Genomic DNA, 18,831 nt, shown 5'->3' with positions numbered 1-18,831 from the left:
ATCTTGGTATGCAGGTACCTTAGTGATTGGAAAGGCAAATGGAGCAGCACGTGGCTAGCACTGCTGCCTACGGCACTGAGGACCCGGGTTCGAATCCCAGCCCTGGGTCACTGTCCTTGGGCAGTTTGCACATTCTCCCCGTGTCTGCGTGGGTTTCACCCCCACAATCCAAAGATGTGCAGGTTAGGCGGAATGGCCATGCTAAATTGCCCCTTAATTGGGGGGAAAAAAAATAATTGGGTATTCTAAATTTACCAAAAAAAGACAGAAAAATGGACTGTTGGCATTTATTGCAAGGGGAATAGTGTATATAAGTAGGGAAGTTTTGTTACAGTCGTACAATGTGTTGGTGAGGCCACATTTGGAGTACTGAATACAGTTTTGGCATCCTTACTTTGGAAGTACTTAACTGCATGAGAAATGAGGAAAAGTTGGGTTTGGGAACTTAGAAGAATAAGCGGTGATTTTATTGAAACAGATATGATCCTTGGGGGACTGGAGCAGGTGAATGCTGAGAGGTTGTTTCTCCTTGTGGGAGATACTGGAACTCAGGGGCACAGTGTAAAAGTTTAGTCTCCGAAGATAGTGGTCGATGGAATTCTGTTCCCCAGTGCAGTAGAGGAATGGTCGGTGTAACCTTTCAAGGTCGAGGTATATTGACATCTTGTGAATCAAGACTCTATGGTTATTGGGGGGGCGGGTGCAGGCAGGTATTGAAAGATTTGGGGATCTCTTTATTGATGGGGGTTTCCTGAGTCTGGAGGAGGAATTTGAGTTGCCGGGGGGGGAATGGGTTCCGGTAGTTTTCGACCTTCCTGCACCTACCTCCGCATGGGCTATAGGATAATCATAGAATTTACAGTGCAGCAGGAGGCCATTCGGCCCATCGAGTCTGCACCGGCTCTTGGAAAGAGCACCCTAGCCAAGGTCAACACCTCCACCCTATCCCCATAACCCAGTAACCCGACCCAACACTAAGGGCAATCTTGGACACTAAGGGCAATTTATCATGGCCAATCCACCTAGCCTGCACATCTTTGGACTGTGGGAGGAAACCGCAGCACCCGGAGGAAACCCACGCACACACGGGGAGGATGTGCAGACTCCGCACAGACAGTGACCCAAGCCGGAATCGAACCTGGGACCCTGGAGCTGTGAAGCGATTGTGCTATCCACAATGCTACCGTGCTGCCCAAGGTGGTGTTGAGGACAGGAGTAGGAGAGGGGAAGGTCTCCGAGATCTATAAGGAACTAATAGAGTGGGGCCCCTATAGGGGAGGGGAAGATAAGCTGGATGGGGAGTTGCAGGCTGGACTATGGGAGGATGCCCTGAGGAGAGTTGATGCATCCTTGTCATGCGCCAGGCTCAGCCTGATACGGTTTCAGGTGGTCCACAGGGCACACATGACTGTGGCCTGGATGGGCAGCTTCTTTGAGGAGGTGGAGGATAGGTGTGGGCTCTGTGTGTGGGGGGTTGGGGGGGGGGGGGGGGGGGGGGGGGGGGTCCTGGGACCATGTTCATATGTTTAGGGCATGTCTGAGGCTGAGGGATTTCTGGCAGGGGTTTTCTGATGTCACGTCAGAGGTATTACAAATGAGCGTGGGTCCGAGTCCAGAGGTGGCGATCTTCATTGTGTCTAAAGACCCGGGAGCCTAGGGGACGAAAGAGGCCGATGTCCTGGCCTTTACCACCCTGGTGTCAAATTTTATTAGACGGATCTCACTAGGGTGGAGGGACTCGGGAGCCCCCGAAGTTGGGGGGTGTGGGTTAGCAACGTGGTGGGGGTTTGTTGCAGGGGTTTGCTCGGAAATGGCAGGGGGGGCGGTGGTGAAGAGAAAGAGAAAGTGGCATGGGGTGGTTGGGGAAGGTGCCACTCTTTGTGTAAGCCATGTTGGCTGGGGTTTGTACCTGGGGGGGGGGGGGGGGGGGGGGGGGTTGTTGGGTATATTATTGTGGTTTTGTTTTTCATTGAAATTTGATGTTTAAAATTGTTAAAATTATAAATGCCTCAAAATATGTTCTTAAAAAAAAACTCTGGTTAGGGAAGGTAGACAGGAAAGTAGAGTAGAGAACAATCACGATCTTATCAAATAGTGGAACAGACTTGAGAAGCCAAATGGCCAACTCCAGCACCTAACCTAATTTCTCCCTATGAGCAGTAGTCCTAATTCAATGTGCCTATCATATTCTCAAATTCCTTTTATCCCTTATTTTTTTTCAATTAACCTATCCTAACTTATTTTTAAACGTGGGCATGATATTTGCTTCAATCACAAACTCCAGTAGTGCAGGCTTGTCTCAGTGTTTTATCGCTCAGAGGCCTAATTCACTTACTTACACTTAGTCTCAGAGACCCACGCAGGCACAGGGAGAACGTGCAAACTCCACACGAACAGTGACCTGGGACCGAACCCGGGTCCTCGCTGCCGTGACGCAGCAGTGCTAACCACCTCACATAAATTAAATTAAGTTAATAAAGATGCATGGTATAAAAATTTGACTAACCTGACATTTTACCAGCATATCAAAGAAAGAATCGTCTGGCTCCTTGCTGTCTCCACTGGTGATCAAGTGACCAAGAACAGAGTGACTATTATGCTGGTTAAGCCGCAAGCCTGGAAGATTGCTAATGCTTACACGCTGATCATCTAATCGACGGCTCTGAGAACTTGCAAGCATATCCAAAAAATCATCGGTCTGCGGTGAGACTACTAAAACAGAAAACAATATTTTAAACACAAAAATTTACAAACTGCACCCTCAATAAAAGGGGATTTTCCCCCCTCTGTTGGATTTAAAATTAAGTTTACAGAGCCAGTAACCTTGATATTCTATTTAGCAACAGCATTATTACAGAACAAGTTGGATCCACAGTTAAAGCAAGACTGCTTTTAACTGGATTAGACACAGATCAAATAAGTGAATCGACATCCTTCCATCTCCACGTGGTGATGAACGACAAAGCCTTCGGGGGTGAGATAGTTTCATATGGTGCACTTTGGCTGCTGGATGAAGAGACCAATCTGAAAGGCAGATTCTGCTACAAGTTCCACATATGAGGTCATCAGGTGTTGTATTCAGTGTTGATACCTGTTGCCAAGCTGCTGTAGCCACTGATTGGTGGTGTATGCCTGCCCCAGGTATTGTTACTATTTTCCTCAGTCATTGGCTAGTATCTCCCAGGTAGGATAATGAACATTTAGGGCCTCAATGTCAGACTTTTCTTGATGCGGAGCTTTAGGTGCCCTGCTGGTCTTCTGGCTACCTCACTCACAGAAGTTCTTTTGAGAATGTGTCATAGTCTTTGATCCTGCGATGGTGCACAAGCCAGCAAAGTTGCTTCTCTTGATGAACATGAGCAAACTTGGAAGATTTTGGAGAAAACTGGCTGTCCACTAAAGCTCCTTTGTCTCATCTCCTCCTTCCATGACATGCACTGGATAACACAATTTTATGTCATCTGTTCCTATAGTCTTAGGGCGAAGAAGAGAGTGAAACAGTGCTGTATCCTAGCCCCTGCTTTATTTGGTGTTTTCCTCTCCATAATCCTGACTTTTGCCTTCCCTGCAGACATGGGGCTGGATTCTCCCAAAATGGGACTGGATTCTCCCAAAATGGGACTATGGCCCCCACGCCGGCGTACGTTTCACTCTGAAGATTGCTATAAAAAAGTTCAGCCTGTTCACTGACCTGCAGGGGGCTAGCAGGGACCCAGAGTAGTTCACATAACTTTGGCTGTCGATACGGGCCGCCGCACTTCCGGTTTTTGAGTCCGCGCATGGCGGTGGCCTCCAGCGGCCGGGCAGAGCGCCATCGGACCACAGAGGCAGATGAAGAACGTAGACTCCCCAATCGGCTGCGCGCCCGAAGATCCAACCGCACCAATTTGTCTCCCAGCCACCTGTAAGGTCCTCCCCCACCTCCACCCCAAGGTGGCCGCGAACTGAGTCCGCAGCCGCCATGAACGGTGATAGATGGTTAGAACCACACTGTCGGGAACTAGGCCGGTCGGGAGCGGAGGATCGCTAGCCGGGCCTCTGGCAATGGTGCACCTAACCGCGCGGAGTATTCCGCAAACACTCCGATTCTCGGATCCCGGAGAATCGCCGGGCCCGATTTTGGCGTGAAATTGGATTCTTTGCGATTTCGGCACGGGACTGTGGAAAATCCAGCCCATGGAGTTTACTTGCATACTAGGGTCAGACAGCAAGCTCTACATTCTGTCCAGAAAGGCAGACAAAAATACAGCATTTCTTGAGCAGAGAATTCCTGTGTTCTTCGGATGCTGTGCCAGTCTTTGACTGGAACTCGCCTACAGACTCTCCCATGCCTGCACCTTATTATCCCTGACTATAAGTATTATGGATCTCCACCCTTGATCACACAAACTAAGCAATACCTTGGTGTGGAAATAGTTAGCAAATTCTGTTAGCGGGAGGGCCATAGTGAGGCAATCTGACACTTGATGCATGTGTATGAAGGAAGCTACCATTTTGACCAACTCATGAATCATGCATGGAAAAGCAACAAGATGCTGGTTTATGAGGCCTTTGTTCTGGTACCCTGCTGGAAGGCTGTGAAGCATGGACAAATTACAGCTACTAAGAAAGGGAGCCAAACCGTTTCAGCTTTGCTGTCTGCAGTGTAATCTTGACATCTCATGCAGACAGTGCAGATAGTGGACAGCCAGTTTTCTCCAAAATCTTGTACCATCTTAACCTAGTGTTGAATGCTTTAATGAGTTCTACAAAAGCGAAATAAATAGGAATATCCTGTTCCCTGCACTTCTCTTGCAGTTAACTGTAGAGAAGATCATACCCACTAGATCTGCAAGCATGGAAACCACATTGATAGGGTCAGGCTTACATTTGCAGGCATAGCACAATAATACAGTGGGTAGCACTGTTGCTTCACCGCTCCAAGGTCCCAGGTTCGATTCTCAGCTTGGGTCACTGTCTGCGGAGTCTACACGTTCTCCCTGTGTCTGCGTGAGTTTCCTCCGGTTTCCTCCCACAAGTCCCAAAAGACGTGCTGTTAGATTAATTGGACATTCTGAATTCTCTCTGTGTACCCGAACAGGTGCCAGAATGTGGCGACTGGAGGATTTTCACAGTAACTTCATTGCAGTGTTAATGTAAGCCTACTTGTGACACTAAAGATTATTATTAGAATAATGGGTCCAGAAGAACAAAGGCCTTCCCTGTGCAATGCCACTGTAGTTTCTGCAATTTCTTCCATTGTCTTTGTATAACATGATGTTTTTTTGCGTCAAACACGGTTTTAGAAGAATATCACTTATTAAGATTGGTGAAAATCTTCAATGGACATTAAAAGATCTCAACCAACTTACGATAAATACAGACAAATTTGTTCACATGGTTGAGTTAGCACGTATAGCATTCTTCTGCCAAAGTCACATCAACTACTGGTGATGCAATTCCTACTCTGGAGCTTGACTGAAGATCAGTTTGCAGCTTGACACCGTAGGGCATCAGTGCATCCGCATACGTTATTAGTCAAGTGTGGCATGACCTAGTATAACCGGGAGAACAAAGGCTGCTGGACTCCAACTTCCCACACATCTAACTTGTCCACTATCCTTCTATTCTGTGCTTCTTTTTCCTTCAAGCGGTATAATAGAGGAATTCCTACAGTGACATACATTCTGCTAAGGAATAGCTTGTTAGCAAGACTGGTTCCAGCAAAATTAAAGTGCTAAACAACCTTTTTAGCTAAAGAACTGGCCAAAAACAGGAGCAAAATAAAAGTTAAAAATGGACAAAATAAATTTGAACTAAAGGGGACAATGATGTGTGGGTGCAACTAGGGAATGCATTTCCCACAGTCAGGAAAATTCAAAGAACACTCACCTGATGTTTTCGGCCGGGTTGATGAGGCTGGAGCAGTCCTTGTCAGCCCATTCTTACTCTTTGTGAATGAGCACCGTTGATCATCCATCCGATTGCTCTGAAAACGACTCAGCAAGTCAAAAAACCCTTCATCTCCCAGCACACTGGAATTAATTCTCTGAAAACAAATTATGTAAATTGTACTTAAAGTACTGCATTTAAGAAGTTCTACATGACAGTTTTCCACAATCTGTACCAGCTACACATCAGGGAAAATATATTCCTTTGCTTGGGGCAAGCTAAAAGTGGGATGATTAACCTGGTGAAGCAGAAATTGAGAAAATAATAACAGTTTCCAAAAAGATGCATTTAGATGATATACTAACATGTAGGGGGCGATTCTCCACTCTGCGGAGCAAGTGCCTGCGCCGTTGTGAACGCCGTCATGTTTCACAACGGCGCGAGCAGGGCCCTGGCACGACCTATTAGGGGCCAGCACGGCACTTGAGCGGTTCACGCCACTCCAGCATCCTTACGCCGTGCCAACCCGCACATGCGCAGTTGGGTCAGCTCAATCCTGCGCATGCGTGGGAACTTCTTACGCGGGCCAGCCCCGATGCAATATGGCGTGGGTGTTCAGGGGCCGGCCGCAGCGGAATGTAGGCCCAGGGGAGAGCTATCAATGAATCATCAAATTTAAGAATGTTTTAAAATTCTTCTGATGCTTATTTCAACCTGCAATCCAATAAAATATTGGAGAGCTAAATTTAATAAGCGAGCGTCAATCTAGTTTCTTCATATTCCTTCATATTCGATCTGCACACATTGGCAGAAGGACATGAATATTGCAATTCTTACAAAATGAAGAGTATCTTATCCTAGACAAGGCAATCCGGTTACGTAGTAGTTTACTCTACAGGAACAACACAGGCCCATCATAAGGGAAGAGAACAATACTTGGAGCAGAAACCAATCCTCAGTCCAGTTTATCTGGTCACAAAGATTCAGGAACAATCCAAGTCAGGGAAAGCAATTCCTGAAATGCACAGGAGTGACCTTGCCAGCAAACCACTCAGCAAAGATCAATGGCCAGTAAATACTGCCCAGTACTTCCACTGCACCCGACAGCACTCTTGGGAAACTGTTCCAAGTCAAATCCCATAGGTAAACCACAAGGTCCAGATGGGAAACCCAGAAGACCCACAGCTATGCTTCTTGGGTGAGATCAAAGAATGCAGTCTTCATTTTCGAATTCTGACATCCTGGTAAATTGTCATTTTAAATTGGATTCAGGTGCCAGCGCAACACTACTGTCAGATGCGGAATCATGGCTCCAAGGGGGAAGTCTGACTCCCAGTCAGTGGCAGGATCCATGAAGCACTGACGTACGGCAACAAACAATCCTCGAGCTGATGCACGTTGTCCAGAATTACCAATCTTTCGCTTGAACAGGAATGCTTGTGTGGCCCTAAATCGCCTCCAGATGGCAGAAATCAAGATTGCCATTATTGTTATCCAGCAAGAACAGTTAAGAGTCCTCAAACACTAAAGAGTATTCAGACACTGCTTTGGTCGGCGACCTCATCTCTTTTTACATAGTAGGTTTGTCCATCATTATTCCAGGTTCTGGAAAGTTTCCAATGTTCAGATCAATTTACCACACAAGATTGCCATGGCAGCTTTGATAGAAGTAGTACCAGAAAAGGATTAACAGTCTGAGGAGCCTCTACTTCCAATTACGACGATGGTACAGTTGGTAGACACACCTGTGCACACACGGCAACTTCCAGCCAGCGTGCCAGAACCACAAGGGACATTGGAACCATGTAGCAGTCTTGTATTATCAACAAAAGAACAGATGAGCATGCTACTCAATCATCTTCTTGCTCCAGGAATGCCCTTCCTCAACCTCAAGAGAGCTTTCCAAAAGCCCCAAAACAGAAGAAAATAAACCGACAAGCAGATGAGTACCATTTTCATCCATCCCGCAAGAAACAATCAAGGGTAACAGCAACAATACATCACCAAACCAGCAACCTCAGGAGGAGTTCAAGATGGATTATCCACATGACACTTCTGGCTGAAGATTGTTGCAAATGTTTCAGCCTTGACCTTTGTACTGATGTGCTGAGCTCTCCCATGAGGATAGGAATATTTGTGGAGCTCCCTCCTCCAGTTAGTTGTTTAATTTGTCCACTATCATTTACGGTTGGGTGTGGCAGGACGGCAAAGCTTAGATCAGATCCTTTGGTCTTGGGATTGCTGTCTATCACATGCTGCTTCTGCTGTTTGGCATACAGACAGTCCTATGTTGTAGCTTCACCAGATTGATAAATGTGCCTGGTGTTACTCTTGGCATGCCTTCCTGCCCTTCATAGAACCAGGGTTGATCACTTGGCTTGATGGTAATAGTAGAGTGGGGGGGGGTATGTCAGACTATGAGCTTACAGATTGTGGTCAAGTACAATTCTGCTGCCGTTGATGGCCCACAGCGCCTCATGGATGCCCAGATTGGAGTTGCTACATCTGTTCGATATCTATTTTATTTAGTGCCAAACAATACTTTGGAGGCTGTTCCCCCATGTGAAGAAGGGACTTTGTCCTCACAAGGACTGTGCGGTGGACACTACTACCAATACTGTCATGGACAGATGCCTCTACAGGAGGCAGGCTGGTGAGGATGAGGTCAAGTCAGTTTTTCACTTGTTGATTATGGACAGATGCCTCTGTGGCAGGCAGTTGGTGAGAGTGAGGCCAAGTTGGGTTTTCTCTCTTGTTGATTCCCTCGCTGCCTGCAGTCCTAGTGTTACAGCTATGTCCTATAGGAATCAGTCAGCTTGGTCCATAATGGTGCTACTAAACCAATCTTGGTGATGGGCATTGAAGTCCCCCACCCAGAGTACATTCTGTGCCCTTGCCATTCTGAGTGCTTCTTGCAGATGGAAGAGTACTGATTCATCATCTGAGTGGAGGGAGGGGGGGGGGGGGGGGGGGGGGGGTGTTAATTAACAGGAGGTTTTCTTGCCCATGTTTTACCTGATGTCACAAGACTTTATGGGTTTCAGAGTCAATGTTGAGGATAACTTCCTCCCGACTGTATACCATTCTGCAGCCACCGCTACTGGGTCTGGGACAGGAATACCGAGGAATGTTTATGGTTTTGTCTGGGACATTGTACAGTATGAATCCAAGAGTATGACCATGTCAGGCTGTTTCAGGGGTTGGGCTTGTGAGACAGTTCTCTCAATTTCAGTTCATTTCAATTTTCGCACAAGCCCCCAGATGTTCGTTCGTAAGGAGGACTTTGCAGGATCAACAGGGCTAGGTTTGCTGCTGTTGTTTATGGTGCCTAGATTGATTCCAAGTGGTCTGTCTCGTTTCATTCTTTTTTAAGACATTGCAGCTGTTTTGATACAACTGACTAGCTTGCTAGGCCATTTCAGACGGCATTTAAGAGTCAACCACATTGGTAAGGATCTGGAGTCACAGACCAGGTAATGACAATAGATTTCCTTCCCTAAAGGGCTTTAGCGAACTAGATGAGTTTCACAACAATGGTTTCATGGTCATCATTACCAAGACCAGCTTTTAAATCCAGAGTTAATATTTGAATTTAAATTCCACCAGCTGCTTTGGTGTGATTTGAGACCATGGGCTGGTACGCCACCAGCCCTGTGGTGGTGGCGGCCCGAAGAGTCTGGGGGCAATGGAGGAGACATGTGGGAGCATCGGACTGGTCCCCAATCTGTAATAATCACCGGTTTGGCCGGGAAGTATGGATGGGGCGGTTCCAGATATGGTAGAGAGCAGGGATTGAGAGGATGGGGGATATGTTTATAGAGGGGAGCTTTCCAAGTATGAGGGCACTGAAGGAGAAGTTTGGGTTGGTGAGGAGAAACAAATTCAGGTATCTGCAAGTGTGGGACTTCCTACGTAAACAGGTGTCAACCTTCCCGCTCCTCCCGCTAAGGGGGATTCAGGACAGGGTAGTTTCCAGAGGATGCGTAGGAGAAAGGAGCGTCTCAGACATTTACAAGGAACTTATGGGGTCAGAGGAGACGCAGACCGAGGAGCTGAAGCGCAAGTGGGAGGAGGAGCTAGGAGGAGAGATAGAGGATGGTCTATGGGCGGACGCATTGTGTAGAGTCAGCGCGTCTGCAACATGTGCCAGGCTCAGCCTGATACAATTTAAGGTCGTTCACCGGGCTCACATGACAGTGGCCCGGATGAGCAGATTCTTTGGGGTGGAAGACAGGTGTGCAAAATGTGCGGGAGGACCAGTGAACCATGTCCACGTGTTCTGGACAGATTTTGGCAGGGGTTTGCAGATGTCATGTCCACGATGTTAAAAACAAGGGTGGCGCTGAGTCCAGAGGTGGCAACTTTTAGGATGTCGGAAGACCCGGGGATCCAGGAGGAGAAAGAGGCAGACGTTCTGGCTTTTGCTTCCCTTGTATCCTGGAGACGGATACTATTAGCTTGGAGGGACTCAAAGCCCCTGAAGTCAGAGACCTGGCTATCTGACATGGCTAGCTTTCTCTGTTTGGAGAAAATCAAGTTCGCCTTGAGAGGGTCACTGTTAGGGTTCGCCCGGAGGTGGCAACCGTTCGTCGACTTCTTCACAGAAAATTATTCGTCAGCAGAAAGGGGGGGGGCTCGTTTAGCTTAGGGTAGGGGGTTAATAAAGGTGGGACCTGTAAGGGAGGGAGACGGCTTTTGCACTATGTTTATAGTTTCATGTACATTGTTTATTGTGTTGTTATACCAAAAAATACCTCAATAAAATGTTTATTAAAAAAAAAATAAGGGGGTGAAGTTCGGCATGCTGTACCCAGCTCGTTTGTGGGTCACTTACGTGGGTCAAGAACTTTATTTTGGATCGCCGGATGAGGAGATAAACATTGTTAAGGACTGGCAGGTAATGGAGGACATTGAACTTGGGGGTGAGTAATTCGGTAATTATGCTGCTAAATTTCTTTTCTCTTTGGGTTGTGTGTGTATTGTTTTTGTACTAATTTTTGGGCCGTTGCTCAGTTTTGTATGCAGGTGAACTTTGTTCTTATGGGGGTTGGTGGTGGCATTTTCTTCTTATTGTTTGGTGGGGATTGTTTTGTTTTGCATATGTATGTTCGAGCGGGATCAGTGGGAGGTAGGATACTTGGTGCCATGGTCGGAACTACCAGGCTAGCTGGGCGGGCTAGCTCACGGAAGCACAGTGGGGGGGGGGGGCAAGCAGGTGATTAGTTTGTTGAAGGGGGGTGGGGGGCATTGTTCTGCTGACAGGGGAGGGACTGGCACTCGGAGACAGATTGGAGGTTGATGACGGTTGCAACCGAAGGCGCCCGGGACGCGGGCTGGCCTAAGAAAGGTGATGATTGATTGGCTGGTGGGGGTGGCACGACCAGGCTGATCACATGGAACATGAGAGGGCTGAATGGGCCGGTCAAAAAGGCTCGTATGTTTGCGCATTTGAAGAGTTTGCAGGCGGACGTGGCAATGCTACAGGCGACATACCTGAGTGTAGTGGATCACACTAGGCTAAGGAAGGGGTGGGTTGGGCAGATATTTCACTCGGCGCTTCACTCTAAAACTAGGCTGGATAGCGATCTTGATCAATAAGCGGGTGTCTTTTGAGGTAGGGAATATAGTGGCGGACCGGGGGGGACGTTATGGTGAGTGGGAAGCTGGCGGGGATGCCGGTGGTATTACTGAGTATTTACGCACCAAACTGGGACGACACGGAGTTTATGAGGCGGGTGTTAGGGAAGATTCCGGATTGGACTCGCATAGGTTGATCATGGGGGCTTCAATACGGTCATTGATCCGAGGTTGGATCGGTCATGTTCAAGGACAGGGTGGGTGCCTGCCGCAGCGAAGGAACTAAAGGGGTTTATGGAACAGATGGGTGGGGTAGATCCGTGGATCAGATGGCGAAGGGGTTTTCTTTTTTTTTTCCCCCCCACGTGCACAAAGTGTACTCCCGGATTGATTTTTTTGGTTGGAACAAGACTTTGCTGGCGGGGGTGGTAGATGCCGAGTATTCGGCGATTGTTGTGTCGGCTAAGCCCCACACTGGGTGGATTTACGGGTGAGCAAGGAAGGGGGGTCAGTGTCCGCAATGGAGATTGGATGTGGGACTGTTAGCGGATGAGGAGGTGTGCAGGCAGGTGAGGGGGGCCATCCAGAATTATTTGGAGATAAATGACACAGGGGAGGTTTCGGCAGCAACGGTATGGGAGGCGCTGAAGGCAGTAGTTGGGTGGGGGGGGGTTGATTTCGATTTCGATACGGGCTCGTAGGGAGAAGGTAGAGCAGGCAGAGATGGATAGGCTGGTTAGGGAGATACTCTATGTGGGCAGAAGGTACTCTGAAGCCCCGGAGGTGGGGCTGTTGAAGGAGCAGCAGTAGCTGGAAATGGAGTTACAGTCAGAAGGCCAGTAGGATGTTAGCACACCAGCTGAAGAAACGGGAGGCAGCGAGGGAGGTAGGACGTGTGAAGGATAGAGGGGGGAATATGATTTTGGACCCAGCGGGGATGAATGGGGTGTTCAAGGAATTTTACAGTTGGCTGTAAGAGTAGGAGCCCCCGGCTGGGGTGGAGGAGATGAGGCAATTATTGGAGGGTTTGGCGTTTTCGAAAGTGGAAGAAGGGTTGGTGGAGGGGCTGGGAGTCCCGATCGGGATTGTTGAAGTAGTAGAGGGATTGGAGGCCATGCAGTCGGGCAAGCCCCGGGACTGGACGGATACCCAGTGGAATTTTACAAAAAGTTTTCTGGGGTGCTGGGCCCGCTGCTGGTGAGGGCATTCAACGAGGCTAAGGAACGGCGTGTACTTCCCCCAACAATGTCAGGCTTCGATCCCATTACATACATAGAATTTACAGTGCAGAAGGAGGCCATTTGGCCCATCGAGTCTGCACAGGCTCCTGGAAAGAGCACCCTACCCAAGGTTAACGCCTCCACCCTATCCCCATAACCCAGTAGCCCCACCCAACACTAAGGGCAATTTTGGACACTAAGGGCAATTTATCATGGCCAATCTACCTAACCGGCACATCTTTGGACTGTGGGAGGAAACCGGAGCACCCGGAGGAAACCCACACACACACGGGGAGGATGTGCAGACTCCGTACAGACAGTGACCCAAGCCGGAATCGAACCTGGGACCCTGGAGCTGTGAAGCGATTGTGCTATCCACAATGCTACCGTGCTGCCCCTGAAGCGGGAGAAGGACCCGGTGCAATGCGGATTTGTCAAAGGTAGGCACTTACCGGCCAACGTTAAGAGGCTCTTAAATGTAATCATGATGCCCTCCGAGGGGAGGGAGGTGGAGGTAGCGGTCGCAATGGACGCGGAGAAGGCCTTTGACCAGGTTGAGTGGAATTATCTGTGGGAAGTCCTGGGACAGTTTGGGTTTGGGCAGGACTTTGTTGACTGTCCGGTTGCTTTATCAGGCACCGGAAGCAAGTGTGCGGACGAACCGGGTGAGTTCAGACTACTTTAGACTGCATCGGAGGAGAAGGCAGGGATATACCCCTCTCCCCACTGTTGTTTGCCTTGGCTATAGAGCCATTGGTGATGGCGCTGAGAGCATCAAAGAACTGGAAGGGGCTAGTCCGGGGGGGGGGGGGGACAATAGGGTCTCGTTGTATGCAGGCGACCTACTCCTGTATATTTCTGACCCGTTAGGGGGATGGGAGAGATTATGCGGATCTTAGGGGAATTTGGCTGGTTTTTGGGGTCCAAATTGAACATGGGTAAGAGCAAGATTTTTGTGATCCAGGCGAGGGAGCACGTGGGGAGACTGGGGGAGTTGCCGTTTAAAGTGGTAGGCAAGAGTTTCGTTACTTGGATATTTTGAGGTGGCACGGGGATGGGAGCAGCTACATAAATTAACTTTGGCCCAGTTTAGTTGAGCAAATGAAAGAAGACTTCCAGAGGTGGGACATGCTCCCATTGTCACTGGCGGGGAGGGTACAGACCATAAAGATGACTTCTCCTGAGATCTTTGTTTGTTTTCCAGTGTCTCCCAATTTTAATACCAAAGGCCTTTTTAAGCGTGTGAATGTGGTGATCCCTGGGATCCACACATGTGTGGGCGGGTAAAACCCCGCGAGTAAGGAAAGTGCTGTTGGTCTGGAGCCGTGGGGTATTGGGGGGGGGGGGGGCTGAGAGTTGGGGGCAGTGGCGGCCCTGAGAGTTGGGGGCAGTGGCGGAAGCATATGGGAGTGGAAGGAGAGTCAGCGAGGGCTCCAATTTGTTGTAATCACCGGTTTGCGCCGGGGAAGTTAGATGGGAGATATCGGAGGTGGAAGAGAGCAGGTGTTGAGAGGCTGGGGGATCTGTTTATTCATGGGAGCTTTCCCTGTTTGGAGAATCTGGAAGAGGAGTTTAAATTGCCGGGGGGGAATGGGTTTTGTTATCTGCAGGTGAGAGATTTTGTGCAAAGGCAGGTTTTGACCTTTCCACTTCTACTGCCACAGGGGGTACAGGACAAGGTCGTCTCTAGAACGGGTGTGGGGAGGGGAAGGTATCGGAAATCTATAAAGAACTTGTGGAGGGGAGTTAAAACATAAATGGGAAGATGAGCTGGGAAAGGAGTTATAGGCTGGTCTGTGGGAGGATGCCCTGAGCAGAGTCAATGCGTTCTCATCATGTGCCAGGCTCAACCTGATACAATTCAAGGTGGTTCACTAGGCACACATGATGGTCGCCCGGATGAGCAGGTTTTTTGATGTGGACAGGTGTGTGAGGTATGCAGGAGGGTCCGCAAATCATGCCCACATGTTTTGGGCATGTCCGAAGCTTAGGGGATTCTGGCAGAGATTTGTGGATGTCATGACCACGATGCTAAAAATGAGAGTGGTACCGAGTCCAGAGATGGCGATTTTTGGAGTGTTGGAAGACCCGGGATACCAGGGGCCGAGAGATGCCGATGTTTTGGCCTTTGCGTCTTTGGTAGCCTGGAGGTGGATCTTATTAGCGTGGAGAGACTCGGGAGCCCCCGAAATCAGGGGTATAGGTTAGCGACATGGCTGGGTTTCTCAGGCTCGAGAAAATTAAGTTCGCCCTACGAGGATCAATGGTTCATCCGGAGGTGGCAGCCATTTATCAACTTCGCGGAAAACTAAGCTGTTCGCAGATTCAATAAAGGCGGGTGGGGGGGTGTTAGGGTTTAAGGGGGCAGGGGTAGTTAGGTTAGTTTAGTTTAATTTAGGCAGGAACAGTGAGAATAGATGGAGGGGGGTGTTACACATTGAATTATGTTTACATTTGTATTTGTATCTTTGGTTGTTATAAAGCGATAAATGCCGCAATAAAACGTTTGTTAAAAAAAAGTGTCTGACCCATTTCCCGCACTTCTGCTCTCACGCTTCCACCTCCCTCCCAGAACCACAATACGGTTCCCCTGGTCCTCACTTTCTACCCCACCAGCCTCCACATTCAATGGATCATCCTCCATCATTTCCGCCACATCCATCATGATGTCATCCAGCAAAGGTCAAAACATCGGCCTCTCTCGTCCCCTGGACTCCCAGGTATTCAGAAACTCCACAATTCGCCACCTCTGGACTCTGTGCCACCCTCATTTTTAGTACCGTGGACATGACATCCACAAATCCCTCCCCTCCCCCATCAGCAGTCCAAAGATACTATTCCCTCCACGACACCTGATCCATTCTGCAATCACCCCGTCCACATCCCAGCAATTGCAGGAGTTGTAACGCCTGCCCTTTTACCTCCTCGTTCCTCACCGTTCAACACCCCAAATACTTGTTCCAGGTGAAGCAGTAACTTGTACTTCTTTCAATTTAAAAATACTGTATTTGCTGCTCACAATACTGTCTCCTCTGCATTGAGGAGGCCAGTTTTCGAAACACCTACGCTCAGTTCCACTACTCCGGCAAGCGTAACTCCGAATTTCTGGTTGCTTGCCATTTTAATTCACCATCTTACTCTCACTTCCACATTTCCTCGACCTGTTGCAATGTTGTAGTGTAGCTCAACACAAGCTCATGGAATATCACCTCACCTTCTGTCCAATTATGTACTTTACAGCCTTCTGGACTCAGCATGGAGTTCGATTATTTCAGACCACAAATACTATTCCCATGTTGTTACTGATTTTTTTGCAACATAGTGGTCTTAAGCCAGGGACCCGAGTTCAATCCCCGGCTTGGGTCACGGTCTGTGCGGAGTCTGCACGTTCTCCTCGTGTCTGCGTGGGTTTCCTCCGGGTGCTCCTGAAAGAAATGCTTGTTAGGTGAATTGGACATTCTGAATTCTCTCTCCATGTACCTGAAGCAGCGCCGGAATGTGGCGCTAGGGGCTTTTCACAGTAACTTCATTGGTGTTAATGTAAACCTACTTGTCGACACTAATAAAGATTATTATCTTGCATTTCCAAGTTTCTACTTTTAAACATTCAGACACAGCTGTTCATTATTCTATCATTGACACCCACTCTGAACAAATGCTTTGTTTCTTTACTACAGCCATACCACTCTTGCTCCATGAGATATATGTAATTTAACCTCTCTCCTTCCCACTACCCCAATGCTCTTTCGCCTCTTTCAATGGCATAAAACCCATCATATTTCTACCTACGTTCTTCAGTTCTGGAGTCACATTTGACTCAAAACATTAACTCGGTTTCTCTTTTCACAGACACTGATGGTCTTGCAGAGTATTTCCATAACCTTCAGTTACCAATTTATCAGTATCCACTTAAAGCTCATTAGCTTCCAGTCACATTCACTTATTACATGAATGGCCCCAAGGAGAACACACCACTTAGTTCTGTATTTATTACAGCAAAGGCACTTCAATATATACCATTGAGGTACATTTTGTTTTCTTTTCCTCATGAATGACTCCCCGATTGACTTTTCCCACTCTAAAGAAAGGCATGTAGCCAAGATTAGGAAATTAGGCAGATAGATGGAACTCAAAATCATAAGATCCCTACAGTGCAGAAGACCATTTGGCCCATCGAGTCTGCACTGACCCTTCAAAAGACCATCCTACCTTTATAATAATAATATTTATTGTCACAAGTAGGCTTACATTAATACTGCACTGACGTTACTATGAAAAGCCCTTTGTCGCCACATTCCGGCACCTGTTCGGGTACACAGAGGGGAGAATTAAGAATTTCCAAATTACCTAACAGTATGTCTTTCGGGACTTATGGGAGGAAACCGGAGCACCTGGAGGAAACCCACGCACACACGGGGAGAACATGCAGACTCCACACAGACAGTGACCCAAGCCAGGAATCGATCCTGGATCTGTGAAGCAACAGTGCTACCCACTATGCTACCGTGCTGCCCAGACCCAATCCCCCATCTTATCCTTGTAATCCCACTCAAACATTGGACATTTTGGGGGCAATTTAGCATGGCCAATTCGCCCAACCTGCATATCTTTGGACTGTGGGAGGAACGGAGCATCCGGAGAAACCCAATACAAACACAGGGAGAATGTACAAACTCCACACAGATCGTAACCAGAGGTTGGAATCGAACCTGGGTCCCTGGTGCTGAGGCCGCAGTGCTAACCACTGTGCCACTCCAACATGAATTGGGCAATTTATTCTATTTTGTAAAAACAAATTGCTGCCGATGTTGGAATCTGAAATTAAAAAAAGAGAATATGCTGAAAATTTTCAATAGGTCTCACAGCATCTATAGAGAGAGAACAGAGCTAATGTTTCAGGTCTGGATGACTCTTCGTCAGAGCTTTTTTGTAAGTCACGATTGCCTTAAAGAGTTTGGTGTGTTATGCATCATTTCTCAAACTACAAAATGTAAACAATGAAAACAAAGTATTGTAATATAGCTTTACCTTTTGTGGAATGTGAACTCTCGCATCATTTAACATCACAGAATTACTGGTATCCTTAAGAACTTTTGCAGATGAATTGTTACTTTTGTGCTTTTTGCTCCTGAATCGATTTACAAACAGCAACTTGGCTGATGGCTTCCAAAGTGCAGGTTTCTGTTTTACTAGAATGTCACTGTTCCAGTTCTGAACCTGGGCAAAACAAGTGAATTCACAATAAAAATTCCTCAAAAATATAGCCACTAAATGTTTGATGAGCACGGGAATGGTGGGAACCAAGTAAGTTTGTACTGAAGGAGTTTATCCTCCCCATCACCCAAACCTCTCAGAAGGATTAGAAGAAAGACAGCACAACAGAGATTGCCTTCACTTTGAGGCAATATTCTGCATGTTGCAAGTTTGTTTTTATTCTTTCATGAGATGTGGGTGTCGTTGGTGGGGGCAGCATTTATTGCTTATCCCCAAGTTGACATTTAAGAGTCAATCATATTGCTGTGGAACTGGAGTCACATGTAGGCAGGCAAGGAAAGCCAGTTCCTTCTCTAAAGGGCATTAGTGAACCAGATGGGTTCTACAGCAATTAACAATTGTTTGATGGATTTTTCTTCAAATTTTTACCATATTACACTGGGTCTCTGGATTACTAATCCAGTGACAATGCCATTATGTCACTGCCTGCACTAGTTGACTTGCAGCCCATCTCAGATAACCAGGGGGGACTGAATTAATGCATTCAAAAGTTCTATCTTTAATTATAGCATTGCACTGACACGAGTATAGAATTATAAAATCACTACAGTCCAGAAAGAAGCGACTTAGCCCATCGAGTCTGCACTGACCCTGCGAAAGAGTGCCCTACCATGCTCTCTTGGGATCCAGCCTCTGAGATAGTCAGAGCCTGTGAGCAACAACTAGCACATGGCTCCCAGTGGGTTAGAATGGAGGAGAGTCAGTGAAGTGGGTCAGGGTTGAGGGTGTTGGCAAAAGCGCCACTTCCGACAGCCCCAGGAAAATATTCAGGGAGTCCGGTGGTGGTGGCGGCTTTGAAGATCTGGAGGCAGCATTTTAAGTTGTGGGCTGGGTCAAGGGAGATCTGATTAGGGGGAATCATAGGTTTGCCCCAGGGAACTGGGATGGG

General features: G+C 47.8%; 1 protein-coding gene across 3 annotated transcripts in view; it reads right to left on the bottom strand.

Annotated features, from left to right (window-relative positions):
• Positions 1–18,831, bottom strand: part of gpsm2 (G protein signaling modulator 2) — a 106,848-nt gene that overhangs the window by 7,884 nt on the left and 80,133 nt on the right. For 2 of the 3 annotated variants that reach the window (XM_038794800.1, XM_038794799.1), the window contains exons 12-14: positions 17,697–17,885; positions 5,872–6,028; positions 2,507–2,712 (exon numbers count right to left, since the gene is read on the bottom strand). In XM_038794800.1, the coding sequence (XP_038650728.1) occupies positions 2,507–2,712; positions 5,872–6,028; positions 17,697–17,885 (552 nt within the window). The remainder of the gene's footprint in view (positions 1–2,506; positions 2,713–5,871; positions 6,029–17,696; positions 17,886–18,831) is intronic. The other variant, XM_038794801.1, reaches the window with a different exon arrangement.

Source organism: Scyliorhinus canicula, chromosome 4 (assembly GCF_902713615.1).
Source record: "Scyliorhinus canicula chromosome 4, sScyCan1.1, whole genome shotgun sequence".
In the NCBI taxonomy this organism is placed as follows: domain Eukaryota; kingdom Metazoa; phylum Chordata; class Chondrichthyes; order Carcharhiniformes; family Scyliorhinidae; genus Scyliorhinus; species Scyliorhinus canicula.
Note: the sequence above shows the minus strand (reverse complement) of the source record. Positions and strands in the feature narration are given on the sequence as shown.